This window comes from Haliotis rubra, unplaced genomic scaffold (genome assembly GCF_003918875.1).
Source record: "Haliotis rubra isolate DU_JTF1 unplaced genomic scaffold, ASM391887v1 Scf21, whole genome shotgun sequence".
In the NCBI taxonomy this organism is placed as follows: Eukaryota; Metazoa; Mollusca; class Gastropoda; order Lepetellida; family Haliotidae; genus Haliotis; species Haliotis rubra.
Genome location: NW_025766114.1, coordinates 176,021 through 198,186, shown reverse-complemented (window position 1 = coordinate 198,186; position 22,166 = coordinate 176,021). Strand labels below are relative to the sequence as shown.

General features: G+C 40.8%; 1 protein-coding gene across 2 annotated transcripts; it reads left to right on the top strand.

The window, feature by feature from the left end:
• The first annotated feature begins 1,355 nt into the window (after positions 1–1,355).
• Positions 1,356–21,928, top strand: LOC124276520. Of its 2 annotated transcripts, none has more exons than XM_046712149.1 (6): positions 1,356–1,618; positions 10,702–10,955; positions 16,028–16,195; positions 17,400–17,486; positions 19,598–19,702; positions 20,476–21,928. In XM_046712149.1, the coding sequence occupies exons 2-6, from the start codon at positions 10,716–10,718 to the stop codon at positions 20,728–20,730; spliced, it is 855 nt and encodes a 284-aa protein (XP_046568105.1). In that variant the 5' UTR covers positions 1,356–1,618; positions 10,702–10,715; the 3' UTR covers positions 20,731–21,928. The 2 variants fall into 2 exon arrangements, with proteins under 2 accessions (XP_046568105.1, XP_046568106.1); XM_046712150.1 differs by lacking the exon at positions 1,356–1,618 and adding an exon at positions 8,361–8,483.
• Positions 21,929–22,166: the final 238 nt, after the last annotated feature.

The window sequence follows — 22,166 nt, the reverse complement described above, 5'->3', positions numbered from 1 at the left end:
AAAAGTCCAAATTTGGTTTAACAGTATTACACAGGTACATCAGTAAGGGGAAAACATCACAATGACTGCACACGTTCAACAATAATCATCATCTAAGGGACACTACTCTGCAAATATACGCCATCAATGCTTTGAGAGGATATACATTTATCATAATAATTAATGGGACCAACATTTCAACGAAACAAGACAAAAGAGCGAAAATACTAATACAAATTACAATATGCAATAAAATTACTTCATTCCCCGATCAAGTCGACGAGACAAACTATGTTGTCAACAACACTTTTGTTACATTACATCGAACGTAACAGCATATGTGAACGGAGAGTAATACAAAGCCATTGATATTTAATCCTCTGGGTTTCCCTATGCGTATGTGTATTTAGATCTGGACCATGCCCCTAGTCCTACTTAATTCTGAGTGAATTAAAGAAAGAGGTTAATGCATGTACAACTACTCATCAGTTTGATGACATATGTATTGGAGGACAACTCTATGAAAGTATATATCTATATATCTGCACACAGGGTCCTTATACTATACACTACTTTAACATGCTTCAGATAATTGTAGCGCGAATGTATCATCGTCCTGACGGCCTACACTACATGATCGTAGGAGTGAACATTTGCTGTGGTAAAATAGAAATGGAATATTAATAGTATCACAACCAATTTTCTGTCTTTCTTTCCCTTTGCCCCGACCCATGAACATTCGGGTTAGAATTGATCTTCAGCAACCCATGCTTGTTGTAAGAGGCGACTAACGGGATCGGGTGGTCAGGCTCGCTGACTTGGTTGACACATGTCATCGGTTCCAAATTGCGTAGATCGATGCTCCTGCTGTTGATCACTGGAGCCAAACAACCCCTCTTCCTCTCCCCCGACTGTTTCTCCTACTCCCCCTCCTCTTTTTGTCACTCTCTCACTCTAAGTCTCACTCCTTCTCTCTTACTCCCTCTAACCCCTGTTCCCCTTCCCCCGACTCTTCTTCTCTCATTCCCACTCATTCTTCCTTCACCCATCTTTTCATAAACATATCCCAAAAATTGGCTGTCGGTGTATGTACCAGCTTGCAAGATGGGATGACAAAATATAATCACATAAACAAACCTATCCTTTATGTTAACAACATGAACGACATGCTGCACAATTCAATACATTCCACGATAATTTACCAGGGCAGTCAACACATCTGTTCTTTGAAACACATTGTCCTCCAAGTTTCTAATCTTGTTCCTATCCAACTCCCAGCTACCAGCCAAAGCTCTAAAACGTTTCCCAACCAACACCCGAGCAATCGATCTCCAAAACGCAGCCTTTTTATAACCGTTCGTGCGTAGGATCACCCCCAGTAATCCTAGCTTATCAGAGAGCACAGCGCACTTCTCGATATCGCCTCAGATTGTCGATTGTAACAGTCAGCTAGTCTGTTATTGAACGTCCGATTGTCCAGCAACGTAGACAGCAAACTATGTCCATCTGTACCCGGATCAGACTGGCAATATTGTACACTGCTGGAGAATCTGATAAGACAGAGAACGGTTTGGGCTTGAATCGCCTTGTGTTTTACTGATAGCTTTATCCCGGAGTTGATAGTTACCAATGTGTTAAGGTAAGTCCTGGCGAGACGTTTCTCTTGGTCAATGTTCGAGCGTGTGCATGAACTGGAGGGTTAAAATATGTGTTAAATAACTTGCTGTACGGATAACTGCAACATAAATTTAACAAGTCGTATTTGGTTGGTTTATTTCAGCCACGTGTCTATGGTGTGTCAGCAGTATGAATGTGTATTTCAACAGTGTTGATACGATTTCAGCATTGTTTCAACCGTAAATGTTTTTATATTTCTTCAATTGTAATTCAATAATATGCCAGTCATATTACAAACACATGTCAGTTGTTGTTCAACAGTGTTGATGCTATTACTACAATATTTTAGCCTTTCAAGTTGAAACTTTTCCCGTCATATTGTAATTGTTTGTCAGAGTTCAACTGTGTTACGATTTAACAGTATTAATACAGAGAGAATCTTGTACGTTAGCATTGTGCTAGTTGCACTGTAATAGTTCAACATCAGTTCCATCAGTATTTAGGCAGACAGATTCTTGTAAGTGAAGGGTATGTCAGTTGTGCTTTAATTGTTTGTCAGTCACAGTTCCACTGTGTTAAGGTTCCACCAATACTTAGGCAGAAAGATTCTTGTAAGTGAAGGGTTTGCCAGTTGTGCTTTAATTGTTTGTCAGTCACAGTTCAACAATGTTAAGATTCCACCAATACTTAGGCAGAAAGATTCTTGTAAGTAAAGGGTTTGCCAGTGTGCTTTAGTCGTTTGTCAGTCATAGTTCAACAATGTTAAGATTCCACCAGTACTTCGGCAGAAAGATTCTTGTAAGTAAAGGGTTTGCCAGTTGTGCTTTAATTGTTTGTCAGTCATAGTTCAACTGTGTTAAGATTCCACCAATACTTAGGCAGAAAGATTCTTGTAAGTAAGGGTTTGCCAGTGGCTTTGTCCAGTTAGTTCAACTGTTAAGATTGTACTTGCAGAAAGATTCTTGTAAGTGAAGGGTTTGCCAGTTGTGCTTTAATTGTTTGTCAGTCATAGTTCAACTGTGTTAAGATTCCACCAATACTTAGGCAGAAAGATTCTTGTAAGTAAAGGGTTTGCCAGTTGTGCTTTAATTGTTTGTCAGTCATAGTTCAACTGTGTTAAGATTCCACCAATACTTAGGCAGAAAGATTTTTGTAAGTAAAGGGTTTGCCAGTTGTGCTTTAGTTGTTTGTCAGTCATATTTTAACGGTGATGCAATTTCAACAGTATTAAGTCAGCCAGAGACTTGTACGTTAACACAGTATCATGTTGTATGTTACTTAATAGTCAGTAATAGTTCAACAGTGTAAACAATACACCGAATCAGTCTTAATCAGTCTTATGCCAAAGGTGTTATTCAGAATCCTGTCCACACCCAACACGTCGTCAACTTCTATGTAAGTCAGTTAAGACACAGCTTATAAGTGAAACAGATATTCACCGCCGTAACCTATAACTAGCAGGGAGTACTAATCAGCAAATACCTCCTCCTGGTTTCACCATATTTCATCACGGCACCACACTGACCTAGTTTCCTTTGACACCCGTATCTTAAGAGCATAATAACATACGTAATAACTAATAACACCGAGGTATGAAGTACCTGGCTGGCTACAATTACTAAAGCCTTGTTTAATCGCCCGTGATTTGCTATTAGTTTATAGCATAGTTTTTTTACTAAGAGGCTCAAGTAAATTAGTCTTTGATTTCGGACTGGTTAATCGCAGCTGAATAGACGTTAGTGAGACAGTTTACATGTAGGCTACAGTGGGAGGGGACAGGCACGCAAATACATCTTTGACTTTAATTACCACGAGGCTTAACATCCAGTGAGTCAGTGCGTGTGTGTGAATCTGGTTTTACGACGCTTATTGTAATATTCCAGCAGGATTTTGGACAAGGGACACTATGGATGAGCTTCACATATTGCACTATTGTGGAAATCTCGAATCCGTCTTTAAGAGTGACTAGCGAACAATTTAACTACAAGCTAACCCACAGCCCCTAAACGGCCCGTCATACATGCGAGAGACGTTAGCCCATGTAATTGTAAATTTCAACAGTGTTCCTGTTCTGTCAACAGCGTGTTTTTCGAGTCACGAGTCTGTATGCCTGTCTTTAAATGTGCATGTGGCTGTGTTCTGATGCCTTTACCTCCGGGAACGACAAAGTACCCTTGTCCACCGCTTCATATTTCTTCCCCTAATTTAACAAAGAACGGGTAGGGGGAGTCATTAAATACTCAGACTGTTTTTCAACCTGTCAATAGGTCATTTAGTTAATGATATCCCATATGTCAATGTGAAACGTGTGCCTGAAAGAGACATCTGTACGTATGATGTGTGTTATTGAATGTTAATATCAAGGTTTGCTTACTGCCCTGCAAACATAAACACATGCATAAGCGACGAGTATAAACCTAAACGTGACCCTTGTGCTCTCAAGAATACTTTTAAAAATCTGCAAATCTAAAAGATACTATATTCTTAAACACTAGATTTATCTTTAACTAAATGAAACTGAATAATATTGTCTGTATAATATAGCTTGAATTAAATTAAGAATAACTGTAATTGCTTGCATGAATTTCATGTTTTTGTCAGAAGTTCATACATGTATCCAAAAACATACAATTTTATCTTATAGCTTGTACTCTATTGAATCCGTCATATTTACCTCGATAAACTGACAGACAAAAAAGTATACACCTGAAAATTACACAAGGTTGTCGAAATGTTGAAATCGGTTGCTGAAATACTATGACACCCTTATAAAATACTTCGCCATTGAAACCCATTTCGTGTGTGTTTTATTTTAGTTACCAACAAACTTGGGATTATACTAATATTTGGCCGGCAGTGTGTTTCACTGATCATGTTTGACAGCGTTGTATGAATGTACAATTTTATACATATAGTCTCACTTACAAAAGAAAGTATACATGTGTAGTTTTGGGATTATTTTACAAAAGGCAAAATGAATATTTTGAAAAATGGCACAATCAAAATATTTCGTTGCTTTTTGGAAAATGTTCCCAAAGCAACAAGTGTGTACTTTCTACATCAGTTTAATATACATCTGTGCATAAAATAAGCACCACCCTGTATTTTTACCAATTAATTTTGTCTGAAATGAAATTCTAAACTCTTTCCAAAAAAAAACCTTTATAATTTGATAGAGCAAGCATTTAATATTTCAAAAACGAAAACATCATTGAAATTACCATGTATTTTCATTAGGATAATTACTCATATTTAAAACAGGTGTTTTTCTGTCCTAAAACAAGTTACCTTCTTTTGAAAAGTGAAAGTAATAATTGATTGTTGTGTGGCCTATAAATTGCTTATTTTTTGTGAATGGATGAAAGTTTGTAAACTAAGATTGAAGAAAAGTTAGTCAAAATAAAAAAAAGGAACAGTTTAAAAAGTCAGTAAAAGTTGCTTTACAAACAAAACAAACAGATTTTAGCTGTAATTATCAGTATCCAGCAAGGAGAAGTAATTATTCATTACAATAACTCAAAATCATAAAAAAATATTCCAAAATCTTATTAATGTGGCCTTTTTCCGTTTTTGTCATTTAGCAATCTGAATTGTTGGAAAAAGGTCTGAATGTTTGACATTCGTGTTCTTCCTGATTATACATAATTAAAGCTTAGTTACTTGATGTGTAAATGTCATCTTGGTATATAACAGAATTGTTTTTTTAGTCAAAACATAATTCAGTTGTGTAGTTTGAGCAGGAGAGGAATAGTTATTTGGGTAAAAATTCAGTCCCATCACATTTTCATCAACATATTCTTTCATAAAGAATAGAATAGGTTATGGTATATGTAAAACTGTCTGTGGATAAGGCTTCTTTAACTACAGGATGATTAAATTGATGGCTATACTCTTACTTTTCTGTAGCGTCACATCTTATTTTCAAAATAAGGTGGTGCTTAATTAATGCACGGGTGTATATTATCGAGGCCACTCATTCTCCACTCTCTACCAGGTAACAGCAATGGTCTAGGCGAGTCTTAGATCGCACTACCCTCAACGACAAATTTACTCAAACCATTTCAAGTATAGTGTTATGTGCCTGTTTGCAGACTACAATGGTTGCCAACATTAGAAGTACACTAAAGACTGAATAAACTTCATGACAATGAACCTGTTTACATAAACACACTTGGACCGAAGGGCCAGGTTTACATATGAGGGATTCCGATCTGTAAGGGACCGGTCATTTATTACGGGGGTGGGTGGGTGAGAAGTTCTTGAAGCACTGAATTAATTACCCTCCCCTAATGCGTTCATATTTTGGGATGACTCTCTCCATATCCCTGTACACTTCATAGCCCTCTCCGAAAAACAAAAAGCTGAAGTATATTTCATTATAAACTTTTCTTCACCCTCCCGAAATATAAGTATATTAATTTTCAAGACCCTCTTCTTGGGACTTTCATATTTGTTGGTGACCTCCCCTGATGCCCTCTCATCCCCATATTAAATGACCGGTCCCTCAAGTTAGAGAAGGTTTATGGAAATGAGACCTGTTGACTTTCCGACCTTTAAAATGTTTCCCAGGACTCGTCAGATCGAATACAGAGAATAGCAAAACCTTCATTTGGCTGCGAGCTTAGGTTCGCGAACGATATTTACAAGTCTCTAGGCTTATTCAAACATATGAATTCAAATTACAAAATATATTCAATTGAAAGTTATGCCTCCGAGATACAGAAACCGTATAGAACTTTACACACACGGGTTTCAAATCAATGAGGGTTTCAAGTAATCACTGGATTTAAATTCAATTTTGACAAAGGGGGCATTGGTATGTACTGAAAAGATTTAATGCGATTTCGTAACCCAAGTACACCCATATCGATAAACATATTTGCCAAAGGCTTCTCTTATTGTAGTTGGAATAATTTGTTCTCCTTTGCATGTCTCATAAAGAAGCCGGAGATACACCTCTAACCTTCTCATAATGAGTAAAGGCCATTCAAAGGAAATGACACATGAAAAGAAGTCGAAGACGGTTGGGCTTACTGGTGTATGTTTCCCTTGTGTGGAGAATTTATTGCCTTGTATGAAAAGAACGATTGTCGATGATAGGTACGACTCTAAATAGTACCTGCTTAAGCTGGGAATAATAACCTATAGCGGCATGTAAATAGCACTGGGGTACCGCAGGGTGCCACACTCTGTCCGTTGCTTTCATGCTGCAAAATATTGCTTGATGTATGTTAGTTGTATGGAGGTGGTGATTTATGAAGGTACACGGGAACATGAAAAAACGCCACAACTGTACTGTAACGGCAGATAGCTTGGTAAGTGTTGCGTTAATGTCATGGCTTTGTTCTTATTTTGTGACGAACATACTTGGCGGTAACACGATAGCTTTCATGTAGCTATTAGTGACAGAGCGTGGGTAAGGCAAACCAGTCCTGAACTATTTGTATCAGTAATTGTATCACATTTAATCATATGTATATCACAACAGTTTCATGCTATTGTGTTCTAGTGGAGGTGGGGTAGTGGTTAAAGCGTTAGCTCGTCACGCCAAAGAGCCGGGTTCGATTCCCCACATGGGTACAATGTGTGATGAATGGGCAAGCATTAGCCCAGAAACGTCGTGTGTAAATAATTAAGAAGTTGCACATCCATATCAAGTGTGTTGTATTACCCTACCAACTTCTAAATGCCTACAAATTTCTAGTTATATCACAGTAATTAAGTAAACAAGTCTAGACCTATCCGTGGTTGTTATCACGATCAATGTCCCATCCCGTCGAGAATGATGATGTTTTTAATACGATGACACAATCAACCAAGACATCGTGCTACTCAATCCATTTAATTTACTCGCTTCATGAAAGTATATGTTACAAGGAACCAGGGTTCATGTATATACGACCGGAGAGCGGAAGGTCGCGGGTTCGATCCCCGACCGCGTCATACCAAAAGACGTTAAAATATGGTACTTGTTGGTCCCTGCCTGGCGCTCGGCATTAATGGGTACAACAAGGACTGGTCGGCTCGGAGTCAGTATAATGTGTCTGAGTGGGGTATTCATACTTCACTGCGGCATGGTATCTCAGTGGGCTAGCACTATAAAACTAGCTTAAGTCTGGGCTAGTACAAGCAGCCACACATACACATACACACGCATGCACGTCGTCATATGAGCGAAATATTCTTAAGTACGACGTTAAACCCAATTTCACCTCACCTCATGCATATACGAAGCCAAGTGGACATTGCACTTGCTTCTAACACAGCAATGGCCAAGTTCGATACACATACAAGTACAAGATTCCCAGTTACGTTGGCGTCCCGGTCTTGATAACCCATGCTTGTCGTAAGAGGCGACTAACGGGATCGGGTGGTCAGACTCGCTGACTTGGTTGACACATGACTCCGTATCCAATACTGTAGATCGATGATCATGATGTCTATCACTGGATTGTCTGATCCAGACACCGTTATTTACATACGGTTGGAATATTGCTGAGTACAGCGTTAAACAACAAACAACAAACAAACTTGAAAACAATAAAATCCTTATAGGCTTCACCATCTCGCTGACGTCACTCCGCTGCCACCCCAAGTCAAGGACCATGCCATGGCGTCAGGCAGGCAACCAGTGAAAGGTAGCAAGTACCAGTTACAATAAGCCCTCCAAGTTTTCCATTAAATGCCGTGTTTACCTGTGATTGATATTTCCTACCCCGAGAAACACAACAAGTAGGGTGGTCGATATGACGCCACTGTGGTAGCGGCTGAAGGCGGGGAGAGTCGCCCTTTCATTGCCAGGGAAAACAAAACTACAGTCAACGGTAGCCACAGTCGTGTTGTAGTGTTAGAAGTGCCCAAGCGTGGAGTGTTTACATTGGAAAATGGTTAGTATATCATGTTACGGTGCTTTTTGTTAACTTATTATACAACATATGCAGGCATAGACGTGAATGTGAGGTGTTTAACGCTGTCTTCAATAATCCGGTATGGTATGTATGTACTCAAGTAAGTACTGCCTTATATGTAACTCGGGGTCGTCATGTATGTAACATAACTACTGGTTGTGTGTGTATATTTTCACGAACTGCATGTATAAACTGGATTAAAGTGGGATATACATTTGTAATCCTTCAAGGGGCGATATATTTTTTATTATGGAGTGAGTGTGCGTGGGTGCATGCTTGTGTGTGTGTGTGTGTGTGTGTGTGTGCGCGCGCGTGCGTGCGTGCGCGCGTGTATATTTATGTGAGTGTTTGGGGTGAGGATTGGTGTGGTTTTGGTCGAAACGGATCTGCAAAGTAATGTGTGTTTTTTCATTGGCTGTAGTGTTCCCTAAGGATGTGTTTTATGAACAACTGCAAACCCTAACCATCTCGTATCTGTTACATGAACGTAAGTGGGTATCATTGACATAGTCTCTACGTTTCAGGTATCTAATATTAAATGTTTTTGTCAAGAACCAAGACAAGGTGAAGGATACCAAATGATGCCTCACAGTGTCTATGCCTGTAGAATCCTGAATTGCGGATCGAATTATGAATTAATGAACAGTGTTGTAGGGTAGCCAAGCTGAGCTTTTATCGTCATCCCCAACATCAGGGTTCGAATCCCACCATTTGTATAACATGTGACGTTCATGTTTGATGCCCTGTGTGATATTGCTGGAATATTGCTGAATATGTAAAAGAACCAAACTCATTCATCTGCAGATTCTAAATTCATTTTTATCTCTACATCATTTGGTACAAAATGGCATGTACAACCGGGTTATCTGATCGTCAAAGTATATCTGGGTATCTGATTTGTCTTTCTGACAAATTGTTTTATCCAGTAGATTTTTATTAAACCGTTGTCTGAAGCCTGAAGCAAGGCCGTGTTGTTGCGAGCGAATTGTGAATTAACTCGACACAGTTTTACAACTATTGTAAGGAGGAAGGAAAATTATTGCCCTTTTGCTGGCAATATCAGCCGGTCGATACCAAGCTATGGAACCGAACGCTGGGTACGTGGTGTAGTGTTCTTAAGGGGAATTGCATTGCATCTGGTTAGCCTGGGTCTTCGTGACATAGCCTGGGGGGTAAGTAAGTCTCAAAACTTTCAAAGTAAATTTATACTTACCAGATTGTTAAACGTAGTATTTGTGTTATTTAAAAATAATGGCTAAAGTTTCCTACAATCGCCAGCGCCTGCAGGGATGGTGTAAATCCAACTAGGGTTCATGCAGGCAGCAAAGGTATTGTAAGTCCCCGTGGTCCCTAGTATCTACCTTCATTTGCTGGCTATCTATAGCCCATTTTTATGTTGTAATGTCCTAAATAGTATATAATATTAAGTTACAGGCAAGTTTTAAATATGTGATATGCCAGTTGCTTAACTGTCCTTTGACGACAGATTTTATATAATAAAATTGTAAAGTATTTACTGTTTTAGTCACGATATGGCTGAAATATTGCCAAAATGACTTTAAATTTGAACTTACTCACGTCGTGACATAGGACAGACACTACTTTGACAGCTGACTGCAGGGCCGTTGTCCCCTGGACGCTAACAGTTCTGCGGGTACCATTTCCTATTACTGCAGTCAGAACATGGTACCAAGAGCCCTCAAACAGGGAACGACTTTGGAGATGATTGTGTTTTAAACCTATAACTCCTGTTATTGAAAATCATTGAGACTCACATCGATATTCTTACTTTCATTGTATACTCAATATACAGTGCCTTATTGATTTTATTGATTGTGACAAATCTTTTGTCTATGGTGGTGGGCATCTTGTAACATATTAAGGGAGCATGAGGTTACGTGTGAAAAATGTTCAAAGAGGGACTCTGTTCGAGTTAATCGTGCTTGCAGGTTTAACTAACGTTCTTCGTGCCCTCCTTGCTTTTGAGTACTGGCCGTTTGTGGCGTATAGTAATAAATGGAGAGATGGTATGTCAGTTTCCCACAGTGCTCTGATTACAACGTCTAGATCCTGATAGAACCTTGGCTCGAGATTGTGGCGTGTCGTCTCTATTTGGTGTGAACTGTCCATGTATTTTATCTGTATTGATATATAGCTGACAGTATTAATCACACGGTTATTGTTTTATATGTTACAGAATGTATGTGATGGATGAAAACTGTTTCTAAATATTACAACATGGCGGACGGAAGAAGCTTACTGTCGTCTGTCCCCCACCCGCCTAGACAGGAATATGATAGGCCGGGGGGCCAGGAGTCGAGGCAGGCTCGGAGTCCTAAAAAGAAGAAAGTCCGACGCCACCGAGCACCGAAGACGACAGACCTTCATCGTTTGGAGGAAGAGACAGACGAAGAAAAGGAGAAGAAATTAAGCTCTCGGGAGAAGACACAGGTATTTCAATTTTGATGTATCATATATGAAGTTGATTAAATGTGTCCATAACTCGCTCGGGCGGTGGGGTAGCCTAGTGGTTAAAGCGTTCCCTCGTCGTGCCGAAGGCATGGGTTCGATTTCTTACATGGGTACAATGTGTGAAGCCCATTTCTGGTGTCCCCCGCCGTGATATTGCTGGAATATTGCTAAAAGCAGCGCAAACCTGACTGACTGATTTTCTTCGCAGCTCCAGCATGTGGTGTCTCGAATAGAACATGCTAATTATTTTGGTGATTTAGGGTAAATATTGACTGCTGAACTGATATAAAGACTAAAATATATAATGACATAAAAATGACATAAATAATACATTAAAATGGAAATGGTATTTAAAGGATTTGATCCGAATTTTAGTGACTCTTTGCCCGAACCTAGCTTGCAAAAGAGGCTCCTTGTAATTGGTACACGTTTTGAGTGAGACACTGGATCCAAAATTTGATTTGAAAATGTTTTCAGTTTTTGAACTGTTGTCTGACTGTTAAAAACGGACAACACAATTACAATGGAGCGTTTAACAATATCAGCTCAAACCTACCTTTGCATGCCACCCATCAGAGCAGGCGGGAAACGAACCACTGACTATATAAACTGTCACTAAGTTATTAACAGAAGGGGTTATGTTTCACACAGAGGGATTAACTTGGCGTCAGGTCGTGTAGGTATAGACACGGTGGCTTCCTGACAGTACCACTTTATCCTGAGGCTCCGTAGGTCAGCAATATAGTAGGGACTTGCTCAATCGAAGCGCTACACCGATGGACTCGGATTTCATCGGTTTATTCCGACATGGTCATGCATCATTTATCCTTAAGACGTGCCGATTGCATTTGACTCGATGTTCAAATCGAAACAATATGTTGTTGAGGTTTAAGGTGACAAATGTTTCAGCAAATAGGACAGGCTTTACCTTGTTGGTGACATAAAATGTCGGCATTATATAAACACTGAAAGTCATATTCAAGACAATATCCTTCGTAAGGGGTGAGAACGGAATCAACGTTGCGTCCGAGATTATTTCTCTTTAATGGCGGCGCGCGTGTGTGTCTGTTTATACAAATAAGAACTAATGACAGTTTTATAGTATTAGCCAACTGAGATATCACATCGCAGTGAAACATGGATACCCGACTCAGACACGCCTTCTATTATGAGGATTTCAACTTGTTACACTTAAAGTGTTTAAGGAGCAATATCTGGCTTCAAATCCGCATAATGTGCAGTAATAATAATAATGATAATGATAATTTTTGCGCCTAGAATCCAACGCGATGCTGCTCTCTGGCGTTACATTATTACCCTGACAGAAATGTACTTTCAAAGCTGCTACTAAGCGCTGCGTGCGACCGCATAGGTCCGTACATCCGCTTCCCAGGTACCCATTTTAATCATCTGGGTGGACTGAGTGCAATGTGGACGAAGTGCCTTGCCCAGGGACACAACACAGTATGAGACCCAGGTCACAAATTTTGGTGTCTCCACCGGGATTCGAACCAAGGCCTTTGGCGTGAGAGGCCAGCATGCTAACCACTACACCACTGTGCTCCAGTAGAGGATTGCTTTGTCTTTACGCTTGATTTCACTCTCTTGGTTCCATTGTCTCCGGAACGTTTATGGTATTGTGTGTTCATTACAACAACGTTTTCGGTTGTAAAATACATCAATCAGACTATAACTGGTTCACATCTCAGGTCCTTCACTCTCCGGGGGGTGGCGTGCCGCCCTTCACGCATTTCTTAAGCCCCCGACTAAATCCTCAACTTGCTAACTTTAATCTTCAACCTGCGAAACTGACGACTGTTGAGATTAGGAGTTGATTAAAGAACGCTTTGGCACCTGCTGCTTTTGACAAAAAAATACCCCACGGGGCCTGCTGGGTCACTTAAGTGAAAAAGTCACACTTGATAAATGTGGTTTTGATAACACATTCCCATGTCAGTCTATCAGTGGTATGACTTTGTAGTTTACATGTTGAACCAACCTTACCTTAAGGAAGGAGAACGAGACATATATCCATACCAGTCCCCCTTCTCTCTATCACTGTTATTCCGCCTTCCTTTCAATCAGGGCGGTGGGATAGCCTAGTGGTTAAAGCGTTGGCTCGTCACGCCGAAGACCCGGGTTCGAATCCCCACATGGGTACAATGTGTGAAGCCCATTTCTGGTGTCCCCCCGCCGTGAAGTTGCTGGAATATTGCTAAAAGCGGCGTAAAACCAAACTCAGTCAGTCAGTCCTTTCAATCATCACACGTACCATCTCTCTCTCCCTCTCAAGGGTCCATTTAGTTTATTACTCTCACCGTCTTGTCTCTCCATCATGATTTCTCCCTTTTCTCTATCACGATCCTGTCTCTGTCTGGTTTCACTGCCTCTGTGTCTTTAGTGGCCATTTACTGACAGGGTGTACATGTCTGAGTGAGCAGTCCTGTGACTCAATGGCCAGGATCTGTGATATAGATGATAGCGTTTCATTGTATCCAAGTTGCGCTGAACGATGCTCATGATGTCACTCACTTGATTCTCTAACCGAAATTCGATTATTTAGACCGCCGTCTTATAACTGGAATAGTGCGGTGGGGTAGACCAGTGGTTAAAGCGTTCGCTCGTCACGCCGAAGACCCAGGTTCGATTCCCCACATGGGTAGAATGTGTGAATCCCATTTCTGGTGTCCTCCGCCGTGATATTGCTAAAAGCGGCTAAAAACCCCACTCACTCACTCAATCACTCAGTCACTATAACTGCAATATTACCGAATGGGTCGTTAAGCTAGAACCAGTCAATGTAAGCTATGGAGTAAGCTGGGTTTAACGCCGTATTAACCCTATTTTAGTTTTGATACACCGTGTCAGGGCAATGGACGAGGTAGGCACGAAGGGATGCAGGTCTTAGACGTATACTGCCGCATGGATTGGTGCTAACAAACCAAGAATCCCAATCAGGCTGAATCTGGGAATCTAACCCACCATCAGCATTCAATCACAGCTGACTCGGAACATTAAACGACTCGGAACCCCTAAGCTCTGGACGTAGGGTGAATTGGGTTGTAGCAATATTCCAGCAATGCCAGGGCATCGCACATTATACCCACGTGGGGAACCAAACCCGGGCCTTTGGTGGGACGAGCGAACGCTTTAACCACTAAGCCACCTCACCACCCTGAAAATAGGAGTAGAAAGGGGTCATAATTTATCAGCACGTTCATGAGACATCCTTGTGCACTATCAGACTTTCATTGAAGATAACAGCTGTCTTACGTCTGTACATAAATCAAGGTATCGGACAGATACTTTAAAAAGATTAGAATTTATTGCTGGAAATGGCTTCACTGAAGAAGCCTCAAGTGTCACGTACGTTAAACACGCTTTCTGTGCAAACATTCGATGAGAAAACGATGACATCTGGAACATTATTAAACATTGACAGAGATAAGGGGCTGTCTGTTTACTGTCTTCGTAATAACATTCAGCGACTAGATGGATTTACAGTACAATCTGTTACATGCTTTATCAGTGAAATAGATCAACTCAGGCAGCGCGCGGATTAACGAAGTTGGTATGGCTAACATATTATTATTAAAGGTGACAACTTATGGTATTAAATCGATGTGAGGATTGCCAAATGTCTCTCTAATTAAATGTTCTGCTGTGAATACCCTTACAATATACGATAAATCCATGTTTTCTATAGTCTGTTTGCAGCGAAAACGTACCGATGAATGTCACTTTAAACAAAAATATAAATCAAATAAAGTGAAATGAAGATTGAGAATCCTCATAATTTGACCTTGCCAATTGAACATTTAAATCTCAGAATTTTATTCAACTTAGGATAAAAGTTGTTTAACAAACGATCATAGTTTCAAGTCGCTATTATTGGTTTGTATTACAAGGGGGGTAAGCGCAGTAGTTGGTACAGTAAAACAAATGCACGTGCGGTTCGAGATGAGCGTTAACTTAGACCAACCCTACATGTTATCGGTGTCTCATTTAATGTGCATACCCCCTTGTAATACATACCAATAAGAGCGACTTGAAACTATGAAAGGTTTGCTAAACAATTAAATTCTGAGATTAAAATGTTTAATTGGCAAAGTCAAATTATGAGGATTCGCAATCTTCACTTAATTGGATTTACTTTTTTTGTTTAAAGTGACATTCTTCGGTACGTTTTCACTGCAAACAGACTATAGTGCAGAAGTCAAATAACAGACAGCGACATTAGAGCCACAATTCCTGGCATGAAGAAACTAGAGGAACTAGGATGACATTCGTCTGGACAATTAGCTTATCCTCCACCTGTAATTAAAATAGGTGTCTGTTTGAACAATGTTCAAAGATTCCTTTCGTCCCCATATTATGAGATTTACAGGACCTGTCTGGAATGATTGAGTGAGTTACGGTTTACCAACCATGTGTTGACGATGTATTAAGGCGACAGTTTACCAACCACATGTTGACGATGTATTAAGGTGACAGTTTACGAAGCACGTGTTGACGATGCATTAAGGTGACAGTTTACGAACCACGTGTTGACGATGTATTAAGGTGACAGTTTACCAACCACGTGTTGACGATGTATTAAGGTGACAGTTTACAAACCACGTGTTGACGATGTATTAAGGTGACAGTTTACGAACCACGTGTTGATGATGTATTAAGGTGAAAGTTTACGAACCACGTGTTGACGATGTATTAAGGTGACAGTTATCGAACCATGTATCATAACAACGTATGGTATGGATTTACAACTTCTATAATTATTTACAACACAAAGTTTCTGGGTTACTTCTTGTCCCTGCATCAGGTGAATGACAGAATATGATTTATAATCAAAAAACATAATGCGTACAGGATGCCAGTAAGAAGTAAAATAAACATACCACATAATCTCTTTGAACTCTGTACATCTCAATCAAAACGTATCACTGTTTACTAACCACGTGTTGACGATGTTTTTAGTTAGGGTTTACTAACCACGTGTTGACGATGTTTTGAGTTACGGTTTACTAACCACGTGTTGATGATGTATGCAGGTCATTGTTGACGATGCCGAGAAGGAGTTCATCCCCAGCGTCAACTACATCGAAGACAAAAAGATCCCCGGCGTCGAGGAACTAGAGAAGGAGGAAGGAGAGGTGGCGGAGGAGGAAGTGGAAGAATTCGAAGAAGAAGATCCATGCATGACAGCAGAAGAGAAACAGGTACTGTATTGACGGTAATAGAACCGAGCGGGGTAAATAACAGCAACAATCAGAGATAAACGTCAGAGATAAGCTTAGTTGCCAAATCTGACTGCTTTGAAAAAAGAAGTTGGAAAAAACTATAAATAGAAAAACAGAGGGACACCGGAGCCGTCGTACGAAACAAGCTCTTCGACTGTCATAACTCAATATTAAGATATGGGAGTTACGATAATCTCATAGCTAAGATTACACCGGTACCAGGGTGACACAGGCACCTTAGGCTCATCATACGCTGTACAGAATTGCATTGGAATTCAGAAAGCCTATGATCCCATATGAATACCATATTTCCCCTGTGTTTATGTATAGGTTTATCAGCACAATAACCGTAATCAAGGATTTAAAAAAAGTGGCTTCCCTTTAAGATTTTGGGATTCGCTTCCACATTAAGACCCGTGAAGATCCGGGTTAGAATTGATCTTCAGTAACCCATGCTTGTCGTAAGAGGCGACTAACGGGATCGGGCGGTCGGGCTTGCTGACTTGGTTGACACATGTCATCGTATCCCAATTGCGTAATTTCCTCTGTGGTGTAGTGGTTAGAGCGTCCGCCCGGAGAGCGGAAGGTCGCGGGTTCGATCCCCGACCGCGTCATACCAAAAGACGTTAAAATGTGGTACTTGTTGGTCCCTGCCTGGCGCTCGGCATTAATGGGTACAACAAGGACTGGTCGGCTCGGAGTCAGTATATTGTGTCTGAGTGGGGTATTCATGCTTCACTGCGGCATGGTATCTCAGTGGGCTAGCACTATAAAACCAGCTTAAGTCTGGGCTAGTACAAGCAGCCGCACATACACATACACGCGCATGCACGTCATCATATGAGCGAAATATTCTCAAGCACGACGTTAAACCCAATTTCACTTCACCTCACCCAACTGCGTAGATCGATGCTTATGCTGTTGATCACTGGATTGTCTGGCCCAGGCTCGATTTGTTATATATAGCTGGAATATTGCTGAGTGCGGCGTAAAACTAACCCGGATCTTCATGGGTCGACAAGCCCTAGAGAACCCTCATAAATCCGACTTATACAAGAAGTCATGCACACACATGTATGTATGTGCCAATATAGAACCCAACGGTAAACCCCACTTCGCCCTTCCTTTTTGACGGTAATTCCCTTGTGTTCAAAGTTACTTAATTATCTATTCTGTTTACCAGGCTATGTACAATGCCGCATCGATCGGGGACATCGACCTGCTGGAGGACTGTCTTGACAAGCGCTACTCTGACATCAACATGACTTGGGTAAACATTTGTTGCTGTTGAAGATGTTTGGTACTGGAAGCTACAGCGTGTTCAGCTTGACCTGAGCTACTCAACATATGCATGACCCGGGAGGTCAAATGGCACAAACGGCAGGTCGAGTTAACTTCATTAAATAGGGGAGAAGAGAATGTTATTAATGTTGCCTAAACCCCGAGTCGGGAACATTAAACCATCTGTAGTTTCCTTTTTAAAGAAAGTTCGGACATTCCTCAAGATTTCTCACACATAGATGTCAAACGGCGACCTTGTCTCGGCTGTTCGGACATGTTGACTATCAACTGACAAAGGTGCACCCCTTCACAATAATAGACCCAACCAGTTGGTACACGGTCACGCAATGCATTAGTATTCACTTGATCAGGTCAAGCTGAACATGCTATAGTATTCCTTAGATGTTCTTCAAAATCTATTTTAGACATATGTTTTTTCATTCCATTGCAGTATCTCCAGTGTACTTAAGAAATACACTTCGCTCTACCACCATGTATAGGGTAATAAAACACACTTTTTGCCCTGAACTATTATAGTTAAAGCACGAGGACGATTGCGTCCGAGTCCTTTAACGTTTTAATAGTTCAGGGCGAAAGTGTGTTTTATTACACTATACATGGTGGTAGGGCGAAGTGTATTTCTTTTCTAAGATGCCAAATTTAATACTTTCTAAAGATAATTACGATTAATTTAAGGCAGAAAACAAACGACGGTGTCGGTGACCTAAATTAAGAATCCTCGCACAGGGCTAACTGGCGCGCTGTTCTATTGATGTGTCTGCCCCCTACGTTAAGACGAACGTTACCAGAAAAAAAACAAATGATAACAGTTTGATGACGGTTTACGTTCGGATTAAATATCTTCTCTGAATTATTTTAATTACATCAGTCATTAACGTAAACCATATGGGGCAATGTGAACGTTGCATTTCTACTACCAACGTAAGTTTAGATCAGTACATCCAGAGGAAGTTGAGTAGTCAAGCGACATTCCACAATTGCATTGTGGGAATGTAAACATTACGAACGTAACCGTGTCGCTGAAAACTTGTGAGGCGAAATGACACATTTTAACCGTCGTAAAACATAAACGTAATGTTTCCACCAGTGATGTTAGCTGCGTGAAGCAACAGCAAACCAAGAAACTGGATGCAACGGTGTAGTTTACTGTAGGAGGCCGTACGAGGCGATGACAACTGACATGCATCGTGACGTCGCTTACATTGTGACGTAATGTAAAATGGTTCGATTACGAGGGGGCACACTAGAATGGCGCAGTGACGGGATAACGTCATTCAATTGTTACGTCATCAAAAAACTATACCTTTATTGTCTGATAATGTTTGTTTTTTTCGATTGTTCTAACCGCTAGGCATCTTAGAATACTTGTTAAACTCTACGTTAAAAGTTAGTTAAAACGTGGAACGCCCAATATTGTTTTACTTGCTCTGTCGGCCATTGAATGGTACCGACAGATCATTAAACAATGGACATTGAGATTGTTTGTTTGTTAGTGAATGCCATATGCTTGAACCTCTTGGGAACATTATTCAAAGGTTTTAAGCAAGGAAGCATCGGGTCAATGTACCTAGTTCCTGCTAATAGTAATACTTTGCATATTTGGACCGCCTCCGTGGTGTAATGGTTAGAGCGTCCGCCCGGAGAACGGAAGTTCGCGGGTTCGATCCCCGACCGCGTCATACCAAAAGACGTTAAAATATGGTACTTGTTGGTCCCTGCCTAGCGCTCGGCATTAATGGGTACAACAAGGATTGGTCGGCTCGGAGTCAGTATAATGTGTCTGAGTGGGGTATTCATGCTTCACTGCGGCATGGTATCTCAGTGGGCTAGCAGTTTAAGTCTGGGCTAGTACAAGCAGCCGCACATACACATACACACGCATGCACATCGTCATATGAGCGAAATATTCTCAAGCCCGACGTTAAACCCAATTTCACCTCACCTCACCTTTGCATATTTTGCAAATACAAGATAAATATACTTGATGTGAAGACGACTAAATATGCTTTAATTCTGAGGTTTTAATGCTGCATCAAATACGATGACGTCCTTGACCCATGTTTGGCCCTTTTGTTGCAGTACCACGAGAACCTACTGGTAGCCGCCATCAAGTCCAAACAGGAGGAGATGGCGGAGTTCCTCATAGACAACGGCGTGGATTACAACTACAAGACAGCCATGATAGTAAGTCAGCAGCGATCGATCTGTCCACGTGCCCTCTGTCTTGGAGATGAATATATCATAGAAAATGACAGTCATTCTTGCCTGGGACCTTCCTTGACATCCTCTGTCGATGAAGTCATCCATCTTAGCAAATTATGAAGTAGATTTTTCTTCGTTTCAGTGGCATTTATGACACAATTTTATTTTTTATTTTTTTATTGGCATTGTTCGTGTGTGTGTGTGAATAAAATGTCGGGTTTTTTCATATTCGGGACCTTTATTACTCTTTGATACTATCTTCAGAAGAAAAACGTATTAAGTGACATTTCATATTTGGAAAACACTGCAGAAAATCTGCAAGTTTAAATACAATTTTATCTGGTCATATTTTACAGGAATAGGTAAAATGTACGATCGCATTTGACCATTGCTCCTGCAGCAGTCTGTCTACTTTACAATTTTTTTCTTTCATCAGACACTTATTTTGATTGGGATTGAACCCTCTCTGCATTGGATTGAATTCCCTATTTTGGATAGTTCCATATATCCTCGTGCTTGATGTTGTCTGTAAATCAGGAAAATATATTATTTATGGAACATGCATTTTTTACCCTTTTCCATAGGAACGATCGACGATGATTGCTTGTCAAATGTGTTTTCGTAAGGTCATGCAGTTTAACAGACAAGGTATTATTTATTATTTCGACATTGGAATTGACCTTGATACTACACGTGTAGGCCGTTAGACCGCATATACACGCTTCATTATTGAACAAATGTATCCATTGTTTCAGAACGTAAAGGATGAGCGAACAAAGGCAATGGAGTGGTACAACTGCAGTTGTAGACAACTGGCTTTCGACCAAGGGATGCACGACGTTGTAGAGCTCATCGACTACCTGAACGGAGACTTGTTTAGCTTCATCAAACCCAAACAAAGGATCATCAGATACCGCCGACCCAAGCCTCCAACGCCTGAACCATCCACTGGTGGCGAGTCCGAGAATGATGCTTCCAGCGAAGCCAGCAAAAAACAGGTCAGGAGATGAAGACGAGACTCGGCCAAGGAGGAAGAAGAAGAAGAAGAGGAAGGACTCCAAAGAGGAAGATGTAGACAAGAAAGAGGAGACTGATAAGTCCGAAAAAGATTTTGATGCAGATTCCGGGCATCACAGCAGTGATGGTGAGGCAGGGAGTGATAAAGCTGATGGTGATGAAGATGAAGGAAGAAGCACCCAACAGTCTGACAGCTTCAGAAGAAGCAGAACTAGTTCAAGCCGGTTTACTACTGGTTCTGGTCGGTGCAGTAGCATCAGATTGACCTTTGACGCTCGCAGTCCATCACCACCGCGATTTCGGAGTGAAACTTTCATGAAACGCTTTATGTGCATCAGTAGGGCAAGTGATGAAGGCTATGCCTCTCTGTCTTCCAAAAGCTCCCCAACAAGCGCAGAAAGCAAGCAGAAACGACCACGAGTGACAATTATAACCATTCCGCCACGAGGCACCAAGTCTTCTCTGATGCTCAGAAAGGCATCTTTAATGCGCAAGGCTGAGGCAGAACAGGAGGTTGAGCAGCCTTTGCTGCAGAGAAAGGTGCGAATTCCTGGGAGTTATGGTGCCGAGAGCCGACAATGGTATCAGACATCAGTGCCTTCCAATTCAAAGAGTTTTGGAAACCTCAAACAAACAGGGAAACGCGTAAATCTACAAAACGTCAACAATGCCAAGAACTTGCCAAATGGCCGTGCGGCGCACTACATGCAAATGACAACCAGTGCTTGTACGAAACGACGGCTGGATCCCAATTTCACCAAGTGCTACAGTTCGCTGGACTTTGTAAGTGATAAACTCATCAAAGGTTCCCGATCGGGAAATCGAAGGGCAATAACGACTAGGCAAACTGTGAACTGCCTCAGATCGAACACTACGTCTGGGAAGGAGAATATATCAGCAAAACTCAAATCTTCTGATAATGAGACGAAAATTCCTCCGTTTCGTGAGTCAGTGATCACTCTGACGAGGGTATGGTAATCACATAGGACAGTTTCTTTTTATTTCAGTTTTAGTAATCAAATCTCGACCTAGGAGTAAATTCATCCTGTAAAACAGCTCCTTCAATCTAAATGGAGTCAGATGCCTTTTTAAGTCCCGTTAGTGTACACTTTATGTAAAACGAAACAATGTATAGTATTATTGTACTACGAGTAAAGTTCAGAATAAATGCTTATCATTCTTGTTACTAAATGCTATATCTCTATTTGTAAATAGCATACACAAACCATCATGTCAAGACAGTTGCATGACATGTCCGTACACACCGTTCTCTTACGGCCTGATTCCTGGTTACATATTTAGTTTCAGCTTGGGAAACAAAGCGTAACCTATTCAGGATTTATCATTAGGTTTGAAAGGCCGTTTCAGTTCCCCACGTCGGCACAGTGTGTGAAGCCTGTGCCTTGGGTCCCCCGCAATGATATTGCTG

Coding starts and splice junctions, on each gene's coding strand:
- LOC124276520 (XM_046712149.1), top strand. CDS start 10,716: ATGAAAACTGTTTCTAAATATTACAACATGGCGGACGGAAGAAGCTTA. Junction 17,487..19,597: donor CTGACATCAACATGACTTGG/GTAAACATTTGT, acceptor CTTTTGTTGCAG/TACCACGAGAACCTACTGGT. Junction 19,703..20,475: donor ACTACAAGACAGCCATGATA/GTAAGTCAGCAG, acceptor CCATTGTTTCAG/AACGTAAAGGATGAGCGAAC.